Source organism: Colletotrichum paranaense, assembly GCF_030867605.1.
Source record: "Colletotrichum paranaense strain IMI 384185 chromosome Unknown Scaffold_8.1, whole genome shotgun sequence".
Lineage (NCBI taxonomy): Eukaryota > Fungi > Ascomycota > Sordariomycetes > Glomerellales > Glomerellaceae > Colletotrichum > Colletotrichum paranaense.
Genome location: NW_026848966.1, coordinates 2783723 through 2808711, shown reverse-complemented (window position 1 = coordinate 2808711; position 24989 = coordinate 2783723). Strand labels below are relative to the sequence as shown.

The window sequence follows — 24989 nt, the reverse complement described above, 5'->3', positions numbered from 1 at the left end:
ATAATAATAATAATAATAATAATAATAATAATAATAATAATAATAATAATAATAATAATAATAATAATAATAATAATAATAATAATAATAATAATAATAATAATAATAATAATAATAATAATAATAAACAATAAACAAAACGTTTCTTAATTTTCTCTTTTAAAAACAAAACGAGGTAAAATATTTATATAAATAAATATTAAAAATATAATAAATACCGTAAGGTTAATATTATTTTTAATAATAATAACGAGGGCGTTTTTAATATTATATTATTATAAGCTATTTATCCGTTTTTTATAAGTTAATATTACGGATATAGTATTTATTAAAGCGGTCTCTCTATAGCTCGGGGTCGTTTAGTATAATACTTATAGGATCGAACTTCTAGTTATTAAAGAAGCCCCAAGGGTTAATAAGTAATAAGTATCTCAGTATTTTAATAAAATATACTTAAAATAAATAGTTAAATAGTAATGATAATAATAATAATAAGGGAAGTAGCGTTTTTAATTTTAATAAAAAGAACGAAGTAATAAATATATATATATATATATACGAGTTAAAGTTATATATATATATATAAATTAAAGTTAAAAATAGATATTATAAAGTTAGTATTATTTTTAATAATAATAATAAGGGCATTTCTAATATTATACTATTAAGAGCTACTATTATTTAAAAAAAGTAGTTAACTTAACTAAGTACGTAGTAGGCTTATAAAATAGTAGTATTAAGTACTTAATATTATTATTAATAATCCGTAGTTATAAACTTTATAAGAAGGAAAGTTAAGGAAAATCTAAAAAAAATAGTCTATTATAATAATAGCGTTAAGTACTTAATATTACTATTAACTAATCCGTAGTTATAAGCTTTACAAAAAGAAAAAAAAAAACTAACTAAAAAAATAATCTATTATAATAGTAAGAGTATTTATTAATATTATATATTATTATTATATAATTAATATTAAGAAATGCCCGAGTAGTTAGTAAAAGTAAAAAATATAAATAAATAATTATAGTTAAGTAGCTAGCTCGCTTATTATATACGTTAAGCTTAATAATAAAATATTGTACACTAAGAGTTATTAGTTATTATTAATTTTAGTACTGGTTTAGGTAGGTGGAAACATATTCTCAAAACTGGCTGTCTTTTTTTACCACCGCGTTCTTAGCACTCTCGAACAGTCTTACCCACGACGCGTAAAACGTATCCCCACTAGCCAAGGACGGTGGTGGAGAAAGCTAAGAATAGGGGCTTCCTCTCTCTCCAATCCTCAAATTTCATGTGGCATAGCTCGTACCCGTCAGCCAGGCTTTGGTCCTTGTAAGCGATCGTTGATGTTTCATTGGCCGGTGTTTCGTTTGTTAGTGGTTCATCACTAATGTCTGGGCGTATCATGGCTTGAACGCCCTCGTATGAGAGCGGGACCGCAAGAGGCGACGGGGCGATGTGTGGCACAGAGTCGTGTTTTTGTCTTACGCTTAGGCTCGCCCAGGCAACGGCATTTCGTTCTCGAGAACCTTCGAACCTCACTCCCTCGTCTTCCGACTCGTTTCGAAGCTCATTTTCAGCGTATTTTGTTTTCCACGCTCGTGCACGGCGATTTCGCAATCTCACCATGACTGGCTGAAAACGTTTCCATTCACTCTCGTTCAATACTACTTGCTTTTCTCTGGTGAACTTGCCCGTACTCACTCGTTACTTGCACTCTGGCGCCCTGCTTCGACAAAGGATAGACTCGGAATAATTGGGCAATCATGGCATTTGCATTTTTTTCGACCTTGGGACTCCTGGCCACATTTCAATTGTCTGGACTTGTAGCTGCGGATTCACAAAATATCGACCTCTGTGGTCAGTCAGACTGGTGGAACTCTACTGAAGTTCCGTATTCATGTGTGTAGCTTTCTGAATCGACGCAGCTGTTTTCATAACCACGACCGCTGACTGACAAACGCGGCAGTCAATAATAATGCCTGGGGAAACGACAGTTCGGGCTACCAATGCATGGCCGTCCATGATAATGGCCGTAGCTTCAGTGTCTCCTACAAATGGACCGGAGATGCATCTCTTGTCAAAGGCTACCCGTACATGAAGGCTCATCCGACTAGGCTCCCTGTCCAGCTATGGAACGTCACTCAACTACAGGTCACAGGGAATTGGCAGACTTACGTTGCTGGCAAAGAAAAGGCCAGTGCTGAGCAGCAGGCTCAGGCTTTCGATGATGTTTCGCTCTACGCCAACGTTGCTGTCGACATGTTCCTGTCCGATAACAAGGAGAACTCAACCATGGTCGGCGCCCCCATTGAAATCATGATTTGGCCCTGGTGGACGCCAACTGTAAAACCACTAGGATGGGCCGAGTCCACTCCCGACAAAGACACCGTCACCATCGACGGCACCCCTTTCTCATTGTACCACGGCTGGAATGATGGGGGACAACATGTTTTTTCATGGTTGGCTCGCACCAACCTCACCAAGACCGATGCCGACTACGGACCTTTGCTCACCTATATCTGGAAGAAGGGTATGCTGTCAGGCGCAATATGGCTAGGGCAACTCGAGCTGGGCACCGAAATCAAACACGCCGCTGGCGACATGCACTTTGAAGCCAGTAACTACACCTTGAAGGTTGTCAGGCAAGGAGATCCAGAAGACAAGGCGACCTCAACTTCCACAACTCGATCTAGTACTAGCCAGACCGCGACGACGAAGACAATGATGACGACAGCCGCAGCTGAAGCCGCCACCACTTCTGCGCCGTCTCCTACCAGCACCAATGCCGCGTCTACTTCTTTGCTTGTAGACCTTTCAACAGTTTGGTGGATCTCACTCGCCACAGTCTTATTGTGTTAATATGACCGGCTGCCAGATATGTGTACAGAAATTCGGCGACCAATTACCTCAAGGAGTTTGTTTATTCTAATCAAGCATATTTTAATCGAAGATCAACTTTGTCTACAGGGAAACCAGGCCTCGAGTGACGGAAAAGTGCTCAGGGGCCCGAATTCAGTGCCGGATCGATCAACGACGAGGTCGTAGAGAAACGTACTGTCTTTGTATCAGCCTTTCTGCATTAGGCAATATGGAATGAAGCCAGTGAAGAAACCTCACTGTTTGAGCGGCTTCTGGGCGGTATTAAGCTGTCCTAATAGCCTCTGTGCCCTAACATCCACTCTCAGCCATGCGCGTAGTTATAGATGTGATAATGACAGTTTCACTACCATGGGTGGACATGTTGGGCGGCACGATGGTGATGCTCAAGAAATGATGCTTGGTCACTCGCAACCGTTACAACGACACTGGCGCAGACCCACGCCTCTTCCCCGCAATGGCAGGTCAGATCTGAAGACATCATGGATTTGAAGGAAATTCAGGAAGTTTTCAGCGTAATTGCTAAAATGCCCTTCCAAGGCTACCAATTTTTTGCCTAAGCTATAATACACACTCATTTGAACCCATATGATCACCAATGAATGATATCATGGGCTAGCCTTTTGTGTACGCTCAGCTTCGAGCTCCCTCTCAGCCTGCTGATAGTACTTGGCCGTATCAACGCCATGTTGATTGTGGTTGACAAAGTTGAACCAAGGAATAACGCCCATGAACAAGGCCGAATATCTAGATTGTCGCGCAGCGACGCCTTGCAAGTGAGGAGTCAATCTGCTCTCTCCGTAAAGCGGCTCGCCAGCCTTGACCTTGGAAACCATTTCCTTCATGTCCAGCTCAACTTCGCGAGCGTTCTCGGTGGCCCCGTAGAACCGCACTGTAAGCCGACCTCGTTAGCATTCTGCGCCTCATACAACCTTCTTCATCCGTAAAGGTCGCCCGGATACATATCCTTACAGCTAGAGCGCTGGTAAAAGTATAGAAAGCCACCAGCCACACCAATGGCTCCAGCCAAGCGTAAAGCCTGAGCCATACCTCCCTTGCCAACGTGGGAAGGAGCAAACTTCTCCAGGGCGAGGAGAGCGCCGGGACCGAAGGCAGCAGCTATAGCACCATGTAGATAATCGGAGGGCCTGGCATAGCCGACAACTCTTTTGAAGTGGCTGTAGTCGTTCTCTGTTAGCTTCTGATCCTATGGAGGCTGCGGCGGGCGGGTCGGAGCATACGGGTCGTTATCGATGAGCTTTGCGAAGAGAGAGATGTGTCAGCTCATATTTGCCTTTAGATATACATCAGGGTCTTACCGGGTAATCACTCCTCACGACCTTGGTCGGAGTGAAAGTCTGCGCTTGTGCGGTAGCCATTGTAGCGGACGGCAATGCGAGGCCCGATTGCGTCGATGATGGCCGATAGCTCTATATTCTCAGCGGTCGATTCAGATGTCGAATTAGATATGAGCGGACGCTGATTGGGGCCAAGCCACTAGATCAGCCTGAGGCAGAACACAGTCCCGAGCACAGACCAGTATAGGTGTGGCTTTGCACTTAAGTGGGCGCACACATGAACCACCTCCCCGACAGTTGCAGACCCCTGGAGGACCAAGCTGCGCCGACGCGTCGTTTAATTGAAGACGCGACCTCGAGTGACATTCCGCGTTTCTCGGAATGCACAAGGCGGCAGCGACTCTTCTTGGGCAGATTCCGCACAACTACGACGGATCGAATAGTGAAACTCGAGCGATGGCTTCCAGAACCGTACCCGAATATGACGATCTCGACGTGTACAATGTTGATGACGACTTCGACGACCCATTCAAATCCCCACCGCCCGAGGCGAAAGATGGGAGCACGAACAAAAGAAAGCAGGCCGAAGCCTTGGGCCTTGATGAGGAGGTCGAGGTGGCTAAAAGAGTGCGGGTGCCACGCGTAAAGCTGGACGAAGCTCGGTTGGTATCTCATATGCTCGATACTACGAGTTACTGATCTTTGACAGGCTACTGTCAGACAACGGGATACCTAAACTTCGAAAACGCGCCGGTAACCTCAAGTTCAAGGGCAAAGGACACGAGGTATGCCCGTTCCACCTTCTCCTGCGATTTTGATCCCGTGCTGAGGCGGCATTTTCTAGTTCTCCGATGCTGCGCGTCTTCTATCCTTTTACCAGCTTTGGCTTGACGACCTCTTCCCCAAGGCGAAGTTTCTCGACGCTCTGAGCATGGTTGAAAAAGCCGGCCACAAGAGGCAGATTGTACTCAAGCGCATGGAGTGGATCAACGAGGGCAAGCCCAAGCCATGGGATGCAAACGAGGACAGAACAGAAGATACGGTGGAAGAGGCACCAGAGCAAACAGCCGAACCCCCCACTGCACCAGTTTCGGCAACTGTCCCTCCACAACAAAACCTGGAAACACCAGAACGTGGAGACATACTGGATGTAGAAGACATATACAGTTCAACACCGTTGGCTAGGAAGCAGGATATGGGAGTGTCCGCCTTACAGCCTGAGGAACCCGACGACGACGATCTTGACGCGCTCATGGCTGAAGCGGATGGAGCAACCCATGCACAAGCACCAATAGCCCAGGAGCACACCGGCAAGTCAGCAGAGGAAGAATTCGCAGATGAAGAAGCCGCTATGGCCGAGATGGACGGGCTTTGGTGACAGGATCAAGCTTGCAGCAAGTAATTGCTTTATGGGCGACGACGGGGTTAGCACAAGGATAGATTGCCTGCATGACGGACGGCATTGGCGCCACGATTCCTATTTAGACCTACGACGAACACCATCTTGGTGGTCCGTGGTCTCAAGCAGTCTACTGATGTAAAGACAACCACCCTTGTGTCGTCAGCATGATTTTGGACATGACAAGGAATAAATAATACAGATACGAGCGAGCTGTCACTATGAGCTGAAGATAGATTGGGACATGGAAAGAATCATCTGAAATGACGTGAACATCATTGGTCGCAAGGCGACGTTTCATTGAATCAACATAATGTTACAGTCCACCGAAATTGTCTATACTGACTGGACACCATGCTTGCGCCTGTACACCATTTTCCCATCCCATTCAAGCCAACCGAAAACGCTTCCCATTCTCTTTGGTGTCAGTCACTCCCCGCTTCCTCTTGGAAGCCGAAACAAACATGTGATTATTAGTTGGTGTTGAGATATCATTCGCCAGATCGGGCGCATGGGCTCTTAGTTGAAGTGTATTCTTGCGGTTGATTTTCCGCTCTTCAACTCTGAGAACCCATAACAGCGTCAAGAGAACCTCCCTGGACGGCAACGGCGCGCCGACAATCCACGTTGGTGGTGTCTGACTGCTATCGCGCTGCGCCGAAGATTCAGCCGACGATCCCCCGATCCGGTCATCGCATCCTTCAGACACCAACCGCAATGCCTCCATCGTCGCATCCATGAGCGGACGCGCCAGAGTGGGGCTGCAGGTTAGGATTCTCTGAAGAGACTTGAGTCTCAGAGTGGGTGAGATCGCGGCCGAATTCCGGGTCCGCTGCGACGGCTGCGCCGTTGACGTCGTCGTGGAGGAACTCGTTGATGTCGAACGGGTCTTGGAGGAAGGTAGAGTCACCAACCAGATAATCGTGTTCATAATCGAGGGAGTTGGGGGAAGAGAGAAGCCCGCTTTCAAGGACATAGCGATCTGCGTCAAGGGCCGCTGACAAACTGAAAGAATCACTGATGAGGTGACTAGTAGCGTCTGAAGCTGCAGAAAGAAGACCAAGGTCGGATGCAGAGGGGTTTGAGAGGCCAGCCATGATTGCGGAAGCTCCTCCGACAGATGACACTGCAGGTCGCACAACATCGCTGCAGGACGTTGTGTCAGGTCGGAGGTAGACTTCGCAACAGAGGTCTCGGCCGTTGGCTGCTCCTCACCGCCCTCCTCAGTACCCTCAGCGGTTGGTAAGAGTTCTGGAGAGAGCGATGCGGGATTGACAGTGGCGTTGGGTTGAGATGTGGTCATGAGGTCGTCGACGAGGGACTTAGTCTCGTCTAGTGAAGCTCGGTGGCCGTCGTGGGAGCTGAAGAGCTCTTGAGACAACGTTACAGAGTTCTTGTGTAAGGGGTCGTTGGGAGACGTTGAACGGGTCAACATGCCAGAGTCACGACGGAACTTGTTCAGTTCATCCACCAGCAACTGGTTTGCTTTGGTGACGTTCTGGAGAGCCGACTCGAGTTCTTTGTTGCGTCGTTCCAAAGCCTCAACCTCCAGTCGCTTTCGCTCACGGGATGATTGGGCGGCTCGACGGTTGCGAAGAACCCGCTCAACACGGCGTTGTTCCTTTTCGTCTTCTGTCTTGGCGCGTTTCCTACCAGATGTATTAGATCAGGTGCACAGGAGGGCAATGCTGAGACACATCAGTTATGGCAACTTACCGAGGAGGAAGATTTGTCTTGGGTTCAGGAAGAACCTGGCCCCATGACTTCCGCTTCTTCGTTTGCTTCTTATCCGGAGATGATGATCCTGCGCCGTCCGGAGCCGGGGTCGAAGCCGTAGATGCGGGAAGACCACCGTCGTCGTTGAAGGGCGGCGGTGTCATCATATCGGAGGGATCGAGAGTATCATCATTGACGACGCTTGCGTCGCCAAATAGCGATGGGTATATTTCGCCAGGTGTGGAAACAAAAGACTCGGCAGGCGAGTCCTCGAACTTGATCATTGGTGATGGCTGCTCCCAAGATGCCATTGTATGTCGAATATTGGTCGCGTCGGGAGCTGAACTCTCGACAGCAGACCCGCTCTAGCGTAGTAGAAGGAGAGGGGGTTGGAAGCTGGAGCGTGCAGTGAAACTGCTTGGTGTGGAGTGAATTGGCGAAGATCTGGGGGGTGAGATAGAGTGGTAAGGCTGATGCGTGAAGCCAGTGGAGGCAGTAATGAGGTGCCGACTTATGTCCTCTGATGATATACCTAGCCAAAGCCGCGATGCTAAGTAGAATGCATGTTGGGGGCAATGACGACTCGATGAATGAGTCAGATATGGATCAGGTGAGTCACCGAAGCAAGAGGCACCAGCTTAGAGAGAAGCGTGGTAGCCGGAAAGTGCTTGGATGAGGCAGAGAGGACAGCGTGTCCTTTGCTGTTTTGTGCAGAGGTGCAAGGTGTTCACAAGATGGGTAGTTGGAGTAGGCGATGTGGCCTCTTTTGTAATTTGGGAACCACGTTGGACCTTTCCCTTCCAGCTTCCCAAGGGGGTGGCCAGGAACCAAGGGACGGCCGGAGTATTGCTGCCTCAGGTGTTCATTTTGAATAACCCCCCGTGCCCCCGGCTGAAATGGTAGAGACCCTCAACTTCCAAGGGCAAGGTTGAGGCAGGGGTTAGTGGATGGGGGAGATGTGGAGGCCCTGAAGGCAGCAAGGGTTGAGTAAGTCACCTACTTTCTTTGGTAGGTAGGTAGTCGTAGTCGGTACTCCGTACTCCGTATTACCTCCCCATTCTGAGCTGGTAGCCGACCGTTCAAGCACGCACGCAGATAGGTAGGGACCACATTGGCACGCTTAGCTAAAGGTATGGGAGGTACCTTCGGATTCGCCTGTGTCAGAGGCAACATAAGTGTAACTGTGTGGGTGGAGGCAGGCCCTCCTCCCTCATTGCCACACTCTGATCAGTGGTGGATTGTTTTGCTCGTAGGTACCGAAGAGGCAGTTCAGGGCAGGCTGCGATCCGCAGCCCGCAATTCGCAAGCCGCAGCCCGCAAGCCGGCAAGAAGAGAAGTCTCCAGAACGATGCTTTGAGAGTGATACGGAAATATAATTGGTGGACTCGACCCAAAACAGTACGGAGTAGGTACGGAAGCAGAGGGAGCGTGCCCTCGCCCAGCTGTTTCACTGGCTCGGGAGAGCCTCCCACTGGAAGTTCCAAAAGTAATTAGTGGGTCATGCCGCCATGATAGACGGCGGGGTTGTGGGCGGATTGCGGGACACAGCTTCCACAGATACCTATTGGGCTGGCACAGTGGAAACCTGGCGGTCCATAATTCCTCAAAGTTCGTGGGTTCTAGCCATGGCAGCCAGCGACAGCGAGAGCGACCGCCGGTAGTAGGTACCAACAGGTGCTAAGATAGTGCGCACCACCTTGAAGAACTTGAGGGAGACTCGTGCGATCCCCAAACGGAAGTCAGAGAAGGGACGTTCCATTGCATGCTCCTGACAAAAGCCTCCTGGCGGGTATTACCCCTATCTTTCCAAGAGCAAGTAATTACCTACTTACTTTTGGTACCTTGTTATCGAGGACGAGAAGCAATCATGTCTCGCACCAACTTCTATCCCTACTTACCGTGCCTACTTCATTGCCCATCGATGGTAGCGTTTTTAACCACCAATTGGCCCTATTGAATGTGAGAGGCGCTCTCCTCTGCCTTTGAATGTTTCCCACTCCACTGTTGGCTCGCCCCAGCCTCATTGCTCTCGTCAGATAGATAAGCGTGTCTCGAGGCCGCAGGTCAGTGTCACTTGGGAAAAGAGGATTACCTTGCATCGGCTGGACTGGTTGGTGGTCCGTCCCGCTCATGGACTGGAGAGGAAACACGGGAGCCACGGAACGGAAACACGCCTGGCGCGACGTCCCAGTATACCTAGGCGGCGCCCGTGTGCCCATATGCCCGTGTCGTGTTCAGGGGATTTCCTTTTCCCATCATCCCCATCCACATTTGCCACATGTATGAAGTGAACTGTGATTACAACTATCAGAAACTTGACAGACTGCACGACTGTTTCTGCCGCAAATTACCATACCTCAGATTCAGAGGACAGGACGGCATTCGGGTCCGACTCAACTGTAATTGATTAGGTATATTCCCGTCACCTTCCTTCCGTCCATCCATCTAAAGCCTCAACATCAATGTCGCGTGTCGTATCCTGATGCCCGACTCCTCACTCATGAGTCCTGACTCCTCCCTACGCTCCCTTCTCCTTAGCCTTTCTTCCATAGTGCTCGCAATCTCGCCCGAGGCAAATGAATGGGGCTCCCACCCCTGAACCCGTCCCGGAATGAGCTCAACGGCCGCTGCCCTTCAGCACCTCATCTGGATTGATATTTACCATTCTGGATGTTTTGTAGTACCGCCTCATTTCTGCTTCACCCTCGGCAGTCCGCAGTCCGCGATTTACGGTCCACCTCTCACAGTCCAGGACTCACAGAGTACTTCTACGACAGGGAGGTCAGGTAAGCAGACAGTGATATGACTTGCGGTACCTTACCTTTCAAACCTCTACCTAGTTGCCCCCTCGTGCCTTCTTCAGCTATTCCACATACCTAGTCGAATTCACCCACTGCATTCCTAAGTCAAACCAAGTGTCAACATTGGCTGACAGCTGACATGCGACAACCTGTAAGCTTAGCTTGGCATGGGAAAGGCAGCCTGAAAGGTTGCTGTGCGTGAGTTTAATACGCACTTGAGTGCACACTTACCTACAACACCTTACCTCAAGCACACGACGCCCGCACATGGAGCACATACGCGTTCAGCCATTGCGCCGCCGCCGCTGCTAAAGTTAGCCACCCGTTGCTCCCCGGCAGAAGCAGCTATCCAACACGCCAGTCTCCCTCCTCACTTGTGGGCTCAGTCCGTGGACGTGGTGGGTGGTACCTGGAGGTCCTAACCTCAGCCACTCGGGTCCTAGGGAAGTTACTCGTTGGACTCCATTAGTATTACGGTAGGTGGGGGGCAACGGGGGGCCACGGGCCTTGGGGGCTGAACCTCAACTCCAACTTCCAAATCTCTGACCAATGCCCACCAGGTCGACGCGTTTATTATTAGATCTGATTCGAGAGATGATTCTCGTAGGAGTAGGTACCTTTCGGATGATGACTGGGAAATAACTAGGCAAGCGAGCCTCAAAACGGCGGCACCCTGGCTCTCCTCCTGAGTTTGAACTCGGTGCCACAACGACGCCTCAACTCAGATGGGATTGAACTGATTACGTTGGGTACGGAGCACATACGGACGGCTGATCTTGAGTCACAAAAGAGTTCCGTCATGTACACCTGGCACGGAGAACTGGGCTGAAGGCTCTCTGGCCACCCATGAAACGTTCCGGTTGGTTGGGTCCAGCAATGTGGGTTGCGGCTTGCGAATTTCATCGCCATCTATTACCCGTACTACAGCCAAGATTCGTGTCCTATTATGCTTTTCTTCATCCGCCGCTTCACAGGGAGAGCTTTCTCAGCAAGGGAGTCTAAAGGCATCTAATGTCGCGCGTCTTGTCTCTTGTCAGTGGAGCCTATATGCCTGCCGTCGTTTCCTGGAGAGGGGTCCTCTCAACTCACTTCCTGTGGTGCTATTGGCTCGCCAGCTCACGTACCAAGATGCGCCAACCGCCCTTACGGAGTACATACTATGGTGCCACCGAGCCACACATTACCACAATCCCTGGCTTCCCGAGGCGATCCAGGGGTAGAGAATGCCGCAGATCCGTAGCACTGGCCATCGAATGAGACTCAGGGTTCCAGAACGCGACTCGTTTACGAGTACCTCTATGTATTGCCCCGAAAGTGTAAACGGCCTCGAAGCTCCAACCTACCCGGATGGTCCGATCCAAATTAACGAGTTAGCGGATTAGACTCTAGGCAGTTCGCAACTCAGAGGCACTTACTCATCGCACTACCTGGCACGTCGTGCATCCTCGCTCTCCACGCATTGTCTACTTTGTGTCACGACAAGTTGTCCTCGGGCCGGTCTCTGCTGGTACACCTCACCTGTCAGCAGTCTTCAGATGCTTTGCTGGATGAGTACAAGTCTGGGGGGACCGTTGCTTTTGACCTGACAGCAGATGAATGGTGTGTGTAGTTTGAATCTTGCAACATAGTGTGAGACCCCTACTCAGTATTCAACCTTCGACAGTCGAAGACATTAAACCCTATCACGTCCTCCCAAGCTTTCCCGGGTGATCCAGCAACTACTCCGTATGTGCCTAAGTGCACGAGCTTGGCTCAAGGTTATTCTGATGACAGTGGACAAGCCTCAAAAGTCGCCGCCTGCCCATTGTCGTTGACTCGCTGCACGAATGTATCGGCCCGCCCGCAATTTACTGAGTCTTTGTGGTCTTGCTTCATTACAATCTTGTTGTCGCTATCGATGGCCTCAGATTGCATATTCATCTATCAAAACGTTGTGGCTCAAATGATCCCTGATTGATACAGGAGCTCTCGCAGGGGAGCGGGGGGGGGGGGGGCGATGCCGCTTCAACTCCTCTGAGAGCAGCGTTCACAATCTCGACCTATCTGACCCATAGCCAAAGTCGAACAAAGAAAGAATATACAGGAACGGAGCTGTAACTCTACGGATGTTTGTTTCGTTATAGCTCAGTGTCACACGACCATATTAAACCAGACTGGATGTACACGGAGCTCTTAGGTTCCACAGACTTGCCACTAAACTTGATCAGTGCTGGGAATCCAGCTTGAGCTTTGACTGCCTATGTCGGAGTGAATGCTTGATCTGGGCCTACGAGTTCGTGACAAGGACTGAGCAATCTGCTTGAACCTTCACATCTGCAACGAGTTGAATACCTGGAAGAAATCAAGCGATACGAAAGAGGCATCTTCCGGAGTTACTGGCCGTGTGCTGGAACAACACGACGAGCAAGCTGGGACTTATGGACATGAATAGTCGGCTACCAAGGTTACGACCGGCAGGTAACCTTGTCATTGCACCCTCAGCCTACATGAAGACTCCGAGCAATGAGTGCACCCGATGCCGATGTCTCCGTCCACCACAACCGACTCGCCTCCGTCAAAACTGTTGTTTGAATATTACACCACAGGGTCCCAGTTGCCATGAGCTCCCTTTACGATCCCATCGATCTCTGAAGTCACCCATCCTCCGTAAAAGTCGCCCGGCTGTGGCTGAACTGCCTCGTCGTCGACGAAGCAACTCCACGGGTCAGCATAAAATGATAAGTAGCCCTTAATCGCCTCGAACCCGGGTGTTGGTGATTCGTAAGACCAGATTCGATTAGAGATCACCTCAGGCAATGTCCCAGACGATGGTTTAGGAGCCGTGATTGTATAATACGTAGCTCCACCTTTCCACTCGCAGTACGTGCTTCGACGGGTCGGGGTAAGCGGTACCTTCAAAGCCGCTGGTGGTAAATAGTACGCTATTATTTGTGTCAATTGGATCACTGCTACACATTCTGACACTTATCCAGGTCGGGTTTGTGACGAACTTGGGGGGTGATGTGTCTCCAGAACCCAATAGGCATCTCGAGTTTCCGCAATCACTAAGCCGTTCCACACAATTCGTAAGTGACGAGATATCTTCTCTAACAGAGGTGGCCGCGGGAATGTTTGCACATTCATCCTCGCTCGCGTAGCCATTCTGTTTCGCGATACGAATTTTTTATGAGGAGGAGTCGAATGATGAAATTGTGTAATCAAATCCTATTGCACCCTGGGAGTTCGTTTGAGGGGTAATAATACCCTGATAACACAGGATTCCTACAATCCGAGAGGCGGGGCATTTGACCTTCCAGTGAGTCGTGACATCTTGGACTTCGGGACATCAAAGGGCCGGCCACGAGGTTAACATCAGGTAAACTATGTCTGTACTGATGTCTGGTACCGATATTGACGACGACTTACGACCTGGCTTTTCGCAGTTGGGATAAGGTAGGCCACATGGCGCATGTGGCGGGGAGAATGTGGCTGGTAGGGCGGTGCACTACCAGTCCCCATTGCGTCATCAGCGAGCGTGAGCCAGCCGGTCACACCTGGGCTGATTGTCGGGGTCCGAATATGGGTTGGTCAAAGGCAGCGTATACAGGTGACGCCTGGGGGTCCGGTTCTACTGCTTGATGTCTGGCTATCCTTTACACTACAAACACTTGCTGTCACTTTTGCACAACATCACCCAAGCCTCGCTACGCACCTTCAGACATACGCATCCAAACAAAGAACCCCCCGAAACCATCGAAATACCGCTTGTCATACGCTTCCGACCGCCCGCCGACTCACGATAACCCCTCACTAGAGACCCCGCCGCTACGTTTGTCTCCGACTTCAGACCCGATAGGCAAATAGTCACGATGTCGAACCGCGCACTTGCTCGCGACATGCAGGTCGAATTCCAGGCACGAGTATGTCGAGATGTCCGCCCAAGTTCCAGACTTATTCCACCTGCGCAAGCTTGGGATACTCGCGGATCCTCGACACCTGTAAACTAACCGGCACTCAGTTCCAAGCGAAGCAAGCCCGGAGAGAAGCGCAAAAGGCCGCTAAACAAGACCCTATATTGAAGAAGCAGATTCAAGATGTACGTTGTCGAATGATGAAAGCATCCGAACCTGCTGACACCGAATCGCACAGCTGCTCAAGAAGGGGGAGACGGCAAAAGCCTACCAAAAGGCCAAAATGCTTCTGTCCAAGCAGGCCTTGGCTCAACAGATGGACCAGATGGCTGACATGGCTGAGCTCTCTGCCGCGCAAATTCAAGCCAATAATTCCATGAATCGCATGACGCACATGATGGGTCAATCATCTCGTACTATGTCTGTGGCACAGAAGAACATGAACCCCGAGAAGGTATGTCACCGAGCCGTGAGCTATGAAATTTGTTGTCGTGACTTGTCTTCCTAACTGCCTGCTACCAGACCCTCGTCACACTCGAGCAATTCAAGCAACAGAACGAAGAGTATGCAGTTTCAAACGGCATCTATCAGGACGCCATCTCGCAGACTACCAGTGCACAAGTGTCTGATGATGCTGTACACGAGCTGCTGGGCAAGCTGGCCGATGACGCTGGAGTGCAGCTCAATGCTGAACTCAACAGTGCGGCACCGGCTAAGGAAGAGCTTGTGTCTGCTGAGCCTACTGCAGAGGAGGAAGATGCGTTGCAGCAGCGACTACGTGCGCTGAGGGCTTGAGTTTAGGGTGGAATAGCGTTGATTTGAGCATGGTGGGATGGCTTCACTCGTTTGGCACATAGGGAACTAGGCGTTATACCGGGCGTGGGCACGCGCACAACACATTTCGTATTGGGAAGAGTAACAGGTCTTGAACGAACCTCTGGCGCAAAGTCAAATTTCGAAGCGAAAGTGAGGCGGCTGAAAAGATGACCACTTTGTTTAATTCCTAAACTAAACTAAACTAAACTGGACCAGCTCCCATCAACCTCGAGCGAAAAACCAAGCGTGTGCTTGCTGCTCACATGCAAAACAAGGTCTACATATACAGACTGGCAACTGCCGTGATATCGCGCTTGATCATCTCTTGAGCTGTCTGCATCTTCTGGTATAATTCCGGGTCTCCAATGATGCGAGCGGCGTTCTTGACCTCACGACATGTCTCGTCCAGACGCGTGATAGTCCGCACAATAGTTCCTTCCAGGACATCGGTCAGATCAGTAATGTTCTTGAAGCTCATGCCTCGCGCCCATTCGTAAACAACTTCCATCAGACCGAAGCGAGGCCGAGAAATAAAGTCATTCGAATCATCTGCAGACTGTATAACTTGGTGCAGCGTCTGGACTTCGTTGACCTTCTCGCTGATAGCAATGATGGTATCTTTGCCACGCTCGAGGTTGCCCGTAAGATTTGGTTGTGTGTCCGTCTTTTCCTGGAAAACAAACGCCGAAAGCAAGGCAGCGATTTCGGCTGGTTCATAGTCGGCGAGCACATTGTCCAAGATCAACTCTGTCAAAACGAGTTCATCGCCCGAGTGAATTTCGCAGGCAACCTTTCCCTTCAGCAGTATCCTGGCGCTTTCGTCAATGAATTGGAGCTGTTTAAGCACTTGGATGCGCTGTTCGTAGTCTGGCAGAAGTTGTAGGTTCTGGTCTGAGAGGGATTGCCGGAGCTGAGAGATGTGTTCCTTGATAAGCCACTGATCATGGCACATGGCAAACTATAATCAATGTCAGCGATTGAATTTCTTCTCAAGTCGGCCATAACTCAACTTACATGCTTCAAGAATTGAGGACAAGAAAGAGCAGGCGAGGATGAGGCAACGCTTTCTGCATCCTTTCTCTTCTTCATCACCTCTTGAAATGAGAGGTTCTTTATCTTGGAGAGGTCCATCTCGTCCCAAAGATCATCCCACGACCGGCACAGCGCATGGAGTCTGTCCTTTGCCTTTGCGTACTTCTCCCCGCCTTGGAAAATTTCTGGCACAATGCCCTTGGTGACGTACCTCGTCAAACATTCAACATCACTCAGAGGGACCTGCAGGGTCTTAATCCGCATGTGCTTCTTCGCCTGCGGTAGCGGTGTCAAGTACTTGCGGAAGGCCGGGATGAACGGCAGAAGGTCTGTCGAATCACGGGTCTCCCTCATGAGCCTGATCTCGCAAACATGTAAAGTAGGCCCACCTTGCCCCTTGTCACTCGCGCCGTCCGACAGCAAGATGCCGGGTGTGCGAATACCGTCCCTGTTGTAAACGATCAAGCGGGCCTGGCTGAACATCTTGCGACCGATGGGAATACCCATGAGAGACTTGTAAACTTCCCCGGTGAGTTGCTTGTAGTCCTCTGACGCTTGGTGGCACTCGTCCATAGACACGTCGCATACGCTACATGAGTCTCGTTTGATCTTGGCTAAGTCGGCCTCCGAAATCTTAACTGCTTTCTCATGCTCAGGTAGCAGCTGCTGGGTAGCATGTTCCGAGAAGCTACGCTTGATCATCTCTTCAATCTTGAGAGCCTCGACTCGGAGTAGGTTAAGTATCATGTTGTAAGTGAGACGAAACTGGGATCTGAGCTTCGACGGCTCTCCTAGAATCATTTTCTGAAGGTCGGCAACGGGAGGAGCTTCGTCCCCGCCCGGCGGAACGACGATAACCGAGCCGACTGTGTCCAAGCCACGGCGACCTGCTCGGCCAGCCATCTGTGTATATTCGCCAGGAAGCAGATTTCTGAAGGAATGGCCGTCGTGTTTACGGTATCCGGAGAAAACGACTGTTCTAGTCGGTAGATTGAGTCCCATGGCGAAAGTCTCCGTGGCGAAAAGTACCTTGACAAGTGTTTGGGCAAAGAGTATCTCGACAATCTCTTTGACGATTGGCAACAGCCCTCCATGATGAACCGCAATACCTCGGGACAGAAGCTCACGGAGTCTGATAATCTGTGGCAGAGCCCGATCCTCGGGCTTAAGTCTGGCAACGGACTTCTCGATAGTCATGTGAATGGCACTCTTCTCAGTCGCTGTGCAGAAGTCCTGGTTACTGAGTGCATCGGCATTTTCCTCGCACCGCTTCTTTGAGAAGACAAATATGCAAGAAGGCAGAAGGTTCGACTTCTTGAGGAACTGAACCAGATGAACCCAGAGGTTCTTGTCTTGGGCTGCAGAGGTAAACCCACCCTGACGACCTGTTCGTCCCATGTGACTCGGGTTGTGATTAGCGCGCGGCGCTCCACCACGGCCTCTTTGCTGAGGACCGCCGCCACGCTGACCCCCTCGCTGCCCGCCGCGCTGGGATCCTCCTCTCTGGCCACCTCTCTGACCACCACCGCCGCGGGGCGCGTTAACGGGCTCGGGGGCCTTGGTCCTCTCTTTGCCCTGAATCGCCGAATTGGCCTCCTTCCAACCCTTCTCGATGAATTTCTTGTCGGAGTCAACGATTTTGTGGATGTTCTTGCCAGCCCACAAGTAGTGTTCCAATGGGATAGGTCGCTTGGGTGTTGAGATGACGTAGATATCCTTTTGCTTAGTGCGTCCAACCCAGGAGGCAAACTCATAGGTATTGGGAACCGTTGCCGAGAGAAGGATGAGTGTTACATGTTCGGGAAGCATGATGATGACTTCTTCCCAAACGACGCCGCGCTCAAAATCGTTGACGTAGTGTACCTCGTCAAAAATGACGAACTCGACGTCTCGGATGAGATCGGCTCCACGGTAGAGCATGCTTCTTAGAATCTCCGTTGTCATAATCAGGCAACTGGCCTCCGGGTTGATTTGAACGTCACCCGTCAGGATGCCGACCTCGTCGAATGTTTGACGGAAATCTCGGAACTTCTGGTTGCTCAGGGCCTTGATTGGGGACGTATATATAGCCTTGGTCATGTGCTTCGTTGCGAGGGCAATGGCGTATTCGGCAACAACGGTTTTACCGGCTGATGTGTGTGCGGCGACGAAGACAGAATCACCGCTCTCGAGATGATAAATGGCTTCCTTCTGGAAAGTATCGAGCTCAAAGGGCCAATCTCTTGCCATATCGGGCACCAATTCTCTGAAGTTGGTGATGTCCCTGTTAATATCAACCATGTGAGCCCACTCTCGGCCGGCCTTCCTTGCACTCGATGCGGCCAAGGCACCATGAGGTTCGAGAGCGGGGAACTCGACAGGCAGAATAGCGTCGATATCCTCGCTATCTTCTTCGTCCTCGGACTCAATCTCATTCAGCTTATCGCCATTTGTCTGCGCTTCGCCGTCTGCTTCGTCGGTCCCTGGGGGTTGTTCTGGTTCTTGGCCCAGCTCTTGCTCAATCGCCCTGGCTTCGTCCTCATCTGGCTTCTTTTGATCGATATTGAATCCTCTACTCAGTCCAGGCGCAATCTCAAGTAGCCCGCCCTCGGTACCAAGCTTAATAACCCGCTCCAGCTTGCTATTTGATGCAGCTGTAGCCTCTCCGCCTCCAGACCGGTGAACCTGGTCCTCGAGTGCGGCGGTTGCCTCGATTCCATCAAGACCACCAGGTGCGAAGGGGAAAAATCCGGCAGCTCCACGGACGAAATCAGCCCTATTGGCGGGCTTGCGAAGAAATGAGGTCGAATTCTTGGCGGTAGCGCTGTTGGCAGGCACGGTAACGTTTCGGTAGCCACTCACTCTGCCCTCAAGACCGTGCCGTTCAAAGCGAGTCACAGTCCTAGTTTGAGGATTGCCAATCTTGAAAAGTTCCGTATAATCCACGGGGCAATCCCAGCGCCTAAGAGAAATCAGCTAATGAATATGGAAGGCAGAATTTGTTTGTGTCTGAAGGGCATACTGCTGCAGGCCATTGAGCCATTCAGGTGAGAATTTCATGCATGGCATGAGAAAGTCAGTCTCCAGACTCGTCTTCAGCTCTGAAGTATCTTGCTTGATGCGCTTGCTGGGCCGTTGCTGAAATAAGATGTCATCAATGTTGGAGTCGGGAAGGTCCTCGAGATGGAGACCTTGAATGGCCGCAGCCAGGTCGGAAGCCATCTTGACGACGATCAGCGGCGGGGGCTGCGTCACGTTGTCGAAAGAATGAGCCGAGATGAACGCCAGATGAGATGAGACGATGAGAGTGGCTCTTAGCCTACCTTATCATTGACAAAGGCCAAGTGCTGGTATACCTTGGGGTAGGTATGGGAGGAAGAAGGGACCTGATGTGGGATGAAGTTAGGCGGTACGGTACCTTACCCATAGGCGAGACTGCAGTGGTCACTGATGACGCTGTGCGGGGTGGCCGCACTGTAACCTGACACCTCAGGTACCTCCATTTGTGTGCCCCTCATACCTCTCCTTCCCTTAGGTAAGGCAAGATATTTGAGCACCTGAGGTGAAAGGCCACATGGTTACATACCTTAAATGGGGACATCACAAAATAGCCATGATTCTAAGGGAAGGCTTTTGGGTAACCTTCGCTCGAGATGGGCAGCTTTGATGGATGACTTTCAGTCAAGATCGCACATGGAGGAGTCTCTGCCATAAAGCGGTTACGATTTCCATATTAGTTATCATCGGGCTCCTGGGGTTTTTGTGACAAATTATTTCATCACTGAATGGCTTCAGGCCATAGATGGCGCACATAGATGGTGTCCTCATTTCCCCAGTCCCTGGGCTCTGAACCTATTTTGCCCAGGGATGTTTTGTTTCGTCACTCTGACATAAATCGGCTGCCCCAGCCATGACAACGTTGAACTCCGTAATGGCGAAGGGCTCACTACTTTATGCCATAGCGCATGGATCATCGCATACAGTTGTAATCCCAGGGTATGAGACGTATATATGACAACTAAGCAACATACAAGTACAAGCTTCTTCCCCAAGTCTATCGAGCTCCAAGGGCCATTATAGATCAGCTTCCACCTCGGAAGCCACAAAGAGGCAGCTTGCCCAGGCCTGTACTCTCTCGTCCACAACACGCAACTCTCTTACAGACGCAGCATCTTGGCGACGTAGTTCTCAATGATCTGCTCAGTAGGGAAAGCCATCTCTTCCAGGCCGGCCGCGTAAGGGGTAGGGACGTCGGCACCAGTGACCCTCTGGGCGGGCGCATCAAGGTAGTCAAAGGCGTACTCCATCGTCACAGCCAGGATTTCTGAGCCGACACCGTAGGCAGGGAATCCAGACTCAACGGAAAGCAGGCGGTGGGTCTTCTTGACAGACTGAACAATGGTCTCGACGTCCAAGGGCTTGACGGAACGCAGGTTGATAACCTCGACATCGACGCCGTAGTTCTTCTTCAAGTTCTCAGCAGCAACCAGAGCCTGGCCGACGCATCGGGAGAGCGTGACAATGGTCAAGTCCTTGCCGGAGCGCTCGATCTTGGCCTTGCCGAAGGGAATAACGAAGTCATCCTTCTGGGCAGCCTCCGACATGGGGAAAGTCTGGCCGTACATGAGCTCGTTCTCGAGAACGACGACGGGGTTGGGATCGCGGATGGCCGCCTTGAGCAGACCCTTGGCGTCCTCGGCACTCCAAGGGGAGACGACCTTCAGACCAGGAATGCTGCCGTACCAGGCTGAGTAGTCCTGAGAGTGCTGCGCAGCAACACCAGAGGCGAAGCCATTGGGGCCGCGGAAAGTGATGTTACAGGGCTGGATGCCACCGGACATGTAGAGGGTCTTAGCGGCGGAGTTGACGATCTGATCGATGGCTTGCATGGCGAAGTTGAAGGTCATGAACTCGCACTGGAGGAAACACAAGAGTCAGTCACAGGCCACCGAAACCTTGATTCCATAAGTTCGAGCTAGAGAGTTGTTGCTCGGATATTTGAATAGCCAAATTCAAAGTCCATGGACCTTATCGACTTGCCGGGGAAGCAACTTACCACAGGGTGCAGTCCGCTGAGGGCAGCGCCAACGGCGAGACCACAGAAACCGCTCTCGGTGATGGGTGTATCAATGACACGCTTATCGCCGAACCGGTCCAGAAGACCCTTTGTGACCTTATATGCGCCGTTGTACTGAGCGACCTCCTCACCCAGAACGAAGACCTTGTCATTGGCCTCAAGCTCCTCGGCGAGGGCCTCGTTGAGGGCCTCTCGGACAGTGTAGTCCTTGGTTCCCTTTGCGTCGGCATATGTCCGTGACTGGATGGTGAAAGCAGCAGGCCGGCTAACGAATTGAGAGATGGGGGAGGTGCGGAGGGAGGCAGCTCTGGCAGAGGACGCCAGGCGTGCTGCGGGACGGAGGAATCGGGACATCGCGAATATTGGTCTTGGGAGGATTGGATGGTAGAAAAGACGCACAGGTCGCAACGCGAAAGAAGCTAGTTATCCCAAGAGAATCTGGATAATGAGGAGGCGAGGAGAAAAATGTCGTGGATGGACAAGACGTGACCTCGGGGTGGTGGGGTTGACGATGGCCAACGACGAGAATTGGACGTCGAAGTGAGAGGGATGAGAAAGTCGACGGGGAGCTCTCGAGGGATTTCGCAGCCTTTTTTTTTTTTGCTCAGCTCTATGGGCGTTGAGTCCGTTGAATTGCGGCGAGCTGCCAGACAACAGCGTTGGGGAGGTCCCGGGCGGGGAGCTAGCCCTATTCAGTATTAGCGGTGCTCTTGAGCATTAGATAATCGGGGGTAACTTTTCTGAGCCAATCACGCTGTATTTCAACGATTAGTCCCCATCCAAATTGCGCCCAAACCCAGGTCCGATTTAATCCCGATAAGCTCCGCTGGCTTCCTAAGGACTCCCTTCCATAAATTTTCTGCGTTAATACGGATACTCTTGGCATTACTCCTGGCTAGCCCAGCTAACGGGAGTGTTTGCATCGGCCTTTCTAAGTACTCCTTTGTCGGCGTCGGGCTTAAGCTCCCTCTCGAGGGACGGCCGGACACGGATCTCTATAAGCTTCCTACTCAGCAAACGCTTTCTGCGCACCATGCGCCCAGTGCCACCCGCTTCCATCCGAACGGCGAGCCACTTAGGTCCGAGCGAGAATCAACGAAAAGGGACTCGATGAGGTGGTCTGGGCAATAGGTATGCATGTTCCACAGAAAGTCTTTGAGCAATACCCAGAACTGTGATGGTGATCATGTGCACAGCTGACACCATCATCCGCAACCCTCGTTCATGGCTGTTAGGAATAAAAAGGTTCGAGCAGTGTCTTTCTTATGTGGCCTGCCGTAATGGGCTCTGGATCATTCGTTAAACTTGCTATTTATCGTATGTACTGCCTTGCAGGATAGCCCAAGTCTCCTTATCCATAATCTCAGCTGGTACACAATAGCTGCCTACGGCACGCAACCTGCTGCAATATTTGACCCGCTTCCATAGATGGTGAGCTGAGAAGCGATGGGGGCTACATGGACAAACAATAGTCTGCCATAAGCATGTGCATGTGGAACTCTCGTCTTGGACTCACGTCTATGTGACATTGTGTAGTAGCCAGTCACTTTTGCCAGCTAATCGGCCAGCGTATTTTCCTCTGGAAAAACTCTCACCCACATTTCCTAACTTCCTATCTATCATGGCCAACCGTGAATTGTCGTTAAAACCGTCTGGCTGTAGTTGCCTAATTACAATTATAGTACTGGTGTAACACTCGTACAGCGAGTAGAAAAATTCATAGCCTCTAATCTTTTTCCGTTGGTGTCCGTCTATGCCGTCATCTCTGCATCCAAGGCGTACAAAAGTGACGCCTAGTTGGCGGGCTTCTTTCCGACCATCAAGTACATAGGTGTGAACAAGTGCTCTTTGCCACCAGCAACAAGGCAGTCGCCAGCCCATGCCAGACTGTCGGCCGTCTTCTTCGTACCGGCAGGGGCAATCTTGAGAGCCTCGAGTCCACCAACTACATTGTGCATGAGGAATCGTCCCACCTTGGTCATACGAACAATAGTGAAAATGTCAAAGACGGACTGGATGTACTTGAGCTCTCCCGACAGGGGCCAGTACCATGGCATGGGGTCGGGCCTGTCAGCAAGATCCTCGTGGTGGAGCATCTCGAATCCGGCAGTCTTCATGGCGGCCAGACCCTCAGAGACCTTACACATGTTGGAAATGCCATCACCCTGCTCGATGCCCAAGCGGATTTCACGGTGGGCCAGGTTGTCGTTGTCGTACTCGTCCGTCATCAACCACTCATAAACACCAAAGACGCCACCGGGCTTCAAAACACGGAAGATCTCGCTGTAAATACCCTCCAGACTGGGTGCGTGGACGGTGGCCTCGATGGCGTAGACGGCATCGAATGAGTTATCGGGGAAAGACATTTGCTGCAAGATCAACGTTAATCATTTGAATATGGATCTGATCACTATAACAACCACGTACCATGAAGTCTCCCTTGACGAACTCAAGCTGCTTCGACAGGCCCTCCTTCGCAGCGTAGTGAGTAGCTCTATCGATTTGGTAGTCGTTATTGTTCAGACCGGTGACGTGGCAGCCGGTGAACTTTGCGATTTCGCGCGCAGGTCCGCCAACACCACATCCGACGTCAAGCACCTTCATACCCTCCTTGATTCCGATCTGGTGGGCAAGGTAGTGCTCATGACGGGCAATCGCCTGATAAAAGGGCTCGCCGTGGGAGAAACGGCAGAAGTGGAAGGACTGGCCCCAACCATACTCGTACAGGTCGGTCGCCAGGTTGTAGTAGCTATAAAACCAGAATTAGCTAGTGTTTGTACAGGAAGGGGGGGGGGGGGCGCCGCGTACTGTCTGGTCAAGGTCGCATATTCAGCTGTACGAGCCTATGTCAAGCAAAGGTCAGCATCCGTGACAAGTAAAGATAGGTTCAAGGCTGGGAAAAGGTCGAGTTGCATACTGCGCGCTCCTCGGGAGTTTCGTCCTTTGCCGCCTTGTTGTCCCAGTGCTTGAAGTACTCATCGACGGCAGCCTGCTTCGCATCACGGCCTTTGCTGAACATGGCGGCAAGACCACCAGTAGCCTGAGCACTTGTACCGTGCAGTGCCTTATTGAATTGAGCATCGCGAGCATGGTCCTCGCGCTCGAGGTTAGAGGCTGTTGAAGTAACCATTGTGTTGAGTAGTGAATAGACAACGTGTAGGAAAGTTGTTTGCAGGAAGAGAAACTTGGTGGAGACCTGAAAGGCTGCAAAGTATTTGGTCTGAAGGGTGAAGGAGGGAAGGAAGGAGAAGGAATAAATTGAAAGCGCAGGACAACAAGATCGGTAAGGTAGGACGGGCAATCGGGTTGGTATTCGGGAGAGCGGGGGCGTAGGCTTTTTTCAGTAGTGACAAAGTATCAAGCGGAAAAAGGAGTCGAAGGGACGCGGCAACGGTCGAGATTGTCTCGTTTTGGCTGTGTCAAATTTCCAACATCCCCCCCTCTTAGTCCCTCTCAGCCTCCCAGTCCACTGTTCCTGGGCGTTACAACAGCTAATGACAGGCCGTAGCACGGTAGTACCTGCCACCAGGCAAAGTCTGGTGCAATAAAATGAGATGAAAAACGCGAGGCCGGACTGTTGTCCAATGTCCATTTACCTAGTGGTCGCAGGGATCTTCAGAGTTCAAATTGACAGAGACCTGGCCCCAGGGGTCCATCTCTGGCAATTGTCCAATCGCGGGGCGCAAAGGGCTCGAGTACTTGCTTTGTTGAGCAGGCGGTGAGACGACGGCTAGACGGGAAACATATGCATACCGGCCAGGGGCTACCCAATCCGAATACGAATTCGAACAGTTGGTAGTGATTTTTAGCTTATGGTTCTTCTACCTAGCACGATCTGATAGACTGCCATACTTTGCACATACGTCTTAGCCTCTGAGGCACCTTCCAGATTATTCCCTGATGTGGTTGGGCTTGAGTATCCGCCACCTATCTGGTTCTAGAGATACGCGGATATCCAGGTAGGTACCATCAATCAGTCTTGTCGACAGTCGATTCAGGTACTTGTCGATGCGTTCTACGGCTCAAGAGCATCTTCGGAGTTTTGGAGACGACCGTCTACCCTGGTTTCACAACCAGACCAGGAGGGCATCATCGATC

General features: G+C 50.8%; 12 protein-coding genes across 12 annotated transcripts; 4 read left to right on the top strand and 8 right to left on the bottom strand.

Annotated features, from left to right (window-relative positions):
* Positions 1 to 1769: 1769 nt before the first annotated feature.
* On the top strand, positions 1770 to 2865 carry CPAR01_10754 (endoglucanase; the record flags this gene model as incomplete). The annotated part of the gene is made up of 2 exons (XM_060495014.1): positions 1770 to 1863; positions 1973 to 2865. 2 exons carry the CDS (start codon positions 1770 to 1772, stop codon positions 2863 to 2865), a joined length of 987 nt encoding a protein of 328 aa, XP_060347196.1.
* Positions 2866 to 3491: 626 nt separating this feature from the next.
* On the bottom strand, positions 3492 to 4262 carry CPAR01_10753 (NADH-ubiquinone oxidoreductase 21 kDa subunit; the record flags this gene model as incomplete). Its single annotated transcript, XM_060495013.1, has 4 exons — positions 3492 to 3775; positions 3856 to 4061; positions 4125 to 4141; positions 4203 to 4262. The coding sequence occupies 4 exons, from the start codon at positions 4260 to 4262 to the stop codon at positions 3492 to 3494; spliced, it is 567 nt and encodes a 188-aa protein (XP_060347195.1).
* Positions 4263 to 4637: 375 nt separating this feature from the next.
* Positions 4638 to 5559, top strand: CPAR01_10752 (chromosome segregation in meiosis protein 3; the record flags this gene model as incomplete). Its single annotated transcript, XM_060495012.1, has 3 exons — positions 4638 to 4843; positions 4891 to 4966; positions 5026 to 5559. The coding sequence occupies 3 exons, from the start codon at positions 4638 to 4640 to the stop codon at positions 5557 to 5559; spliced, it is 816 nt and encodes a 271-aa protein (XP_060347194.1).
* A 722-nt stretch (positions 5560 to 6281) lies between these two features.
* On the bottom strand, positions 6282 to 7607 carry CPAR01_10751 (basic region leucine zipper; the record flags this gene model as incomplete). Its single annotated transcript, XM_060495011.1, has 3 exons — positions 6282 to 6706; positions 6796 to 7229; positions 7297 to 7607. 3 exons carry the CDS (start codon positions 7605 to 7607, stop codon positions 6282 to 6284), a joined length of 1170 nt encoding a protein of 389 aa, XP_060347193.1.
* Positions 7608 to 8899: 1292 nt separating this feature from the next.
* CPAR01_10750 (uncharacterized protein) lies at positions 8900 to 9215 on the bottom strand (the record flags this gene model as incomplete). The annotated part of the gene is made up of 2 exons (XM_060495010.1): positions 8900 to 9064; positions 9186 to 9215. 2 exons carry the CDS (start codon positions 9213 to 9215, stop codon positions 8900 to 8902), a joined length of 195 nt encoding a protein of 64 aa, XP_060347192.1.
* Positions 9216 to 11108: 1893 nt separating this feature from the next.
* Positions 11109 to 11354, top strand: CPAR01_10749 (uncharacterized protein; the record flags this gene model as incomplete). Its single annotated transcript, XM_060495009.1, has 1 exon — positions 11109 to 11354. One exon carries the CDS (start codon positions 11109 to 11111, stop codon positions 11352 to 11354), a length of 246 nt encoding a protein of 81 aa, XP_060347191.1.
* A 1317-nt stretch (positions 11355 to 12671) lies between these two features.
* On the bottom strand, positions 12672 to 13238 carry CPAR01_10748 (uncharacterized protein; the record flags this gene model as incomplete). Its single annotated transcript, XM_060495008.1, has 2 exons — positions 12672 to 13018; positions 13088 to 13238. The coding sequence occupies 2 exons, from the start codon at positions 13236 to 13238 to the stop codon at positions 12672 to 12674; spliced, it is 498 nt and encodes a 165-aa protein (XP_060347190.1).
* Positions 13239 to 13945: 707 nt separating this feature from the next.
* On the top strand, positions 13946 to 14782 carry CPAR01_10747 (Snf7 family protein; the record flags this gene model as incomplete). Its single annotated transcript, XM_060495007.1, has 4 exons — positions 13946 to 13996; positions 14095 to 14172; positions 14226 to 14441; positions 14510 to 14782. 4 exons carry the CDS (start codon positions 13946 to 13948, stop codon positions 14780 to 14782), a joined length of 618 nt encoding a protein of 205 aa, XP_060347189.1.
* Positions 14783 to 15080: 298 nt separating this feature from the next.
* Positions 15081 to 19036, bottom strand: CPAR01_10746 (DSHCT domain-containing protein; the record flags this gene model as incomplete). The annotated part of the gene is made up of 3 exons (XM_060495006.1): positions 15081 to 15761; positions 15818 to 18776; positions 18837 to 19036. 3 exons carry the CDS (start codon positions 19034 to 19036, stop codon positions 15081 to 15083), a joined length of 3840 nt encoding a protein of 1279 aa, XP_060347188.1.
* Positions 19037 to 19971: 935 nt separating this feature from the next.
* Positions 19972 to 21245, bottom strand: CPAR01_10745 (transketolase; the record flags this gene model as incomplete). Its single annotated transcript, XM_060495005.1, has 2 exons — positions 19972 to 20730; positions 20871 to 21245. 2 exons carry the CDS (start codon positions 21243 to 21245, stop codon positions 19972 to 19974), a joined length of 1134 nt encoding a protein of 377 aa, XP_060347187.1.
* A 531-nt stretch (positions 21246 to 21776) lies between these two features.
* Positions 21777 to 21926, bottom strand: CPAR01_10744 (uncharacterized protein; the record flags this gene model as incomplete). The annotated part of the gene is made up of 1 exon (XM_060495004.1): positions 21777 to 21926. One exon carries the CDS (start codon positions 21924 to 21926, stop codon positions 21777 to 21779), a length of 150 nt encoding a protein of 49 aa, XP_060347186.1.
* A 758-nt stretch (positions 21927 to 22684) lies between these two features.
* Positions 22685 to 24021, bottom strand: CPAR01_10743 (uncharacterized protein; the record flags this gene model as incomplete). Its single annotated transcript, XM_060495003.1, has 4 exons — positions 22685 to 23260; positions 23319 to 23640; positions 23700 to 23734; positions 23809 to 24021. 4 exons carry the CDS (start codon positions 24019 to 24021, stop codon positions 22685 to 22687), a joined length of 1146 nt encoding a protein of 381 aa, XP_060347185.1.
* Between the last annotated feature and the right edge of the window lie 968 nt (positions 24022 to 24989).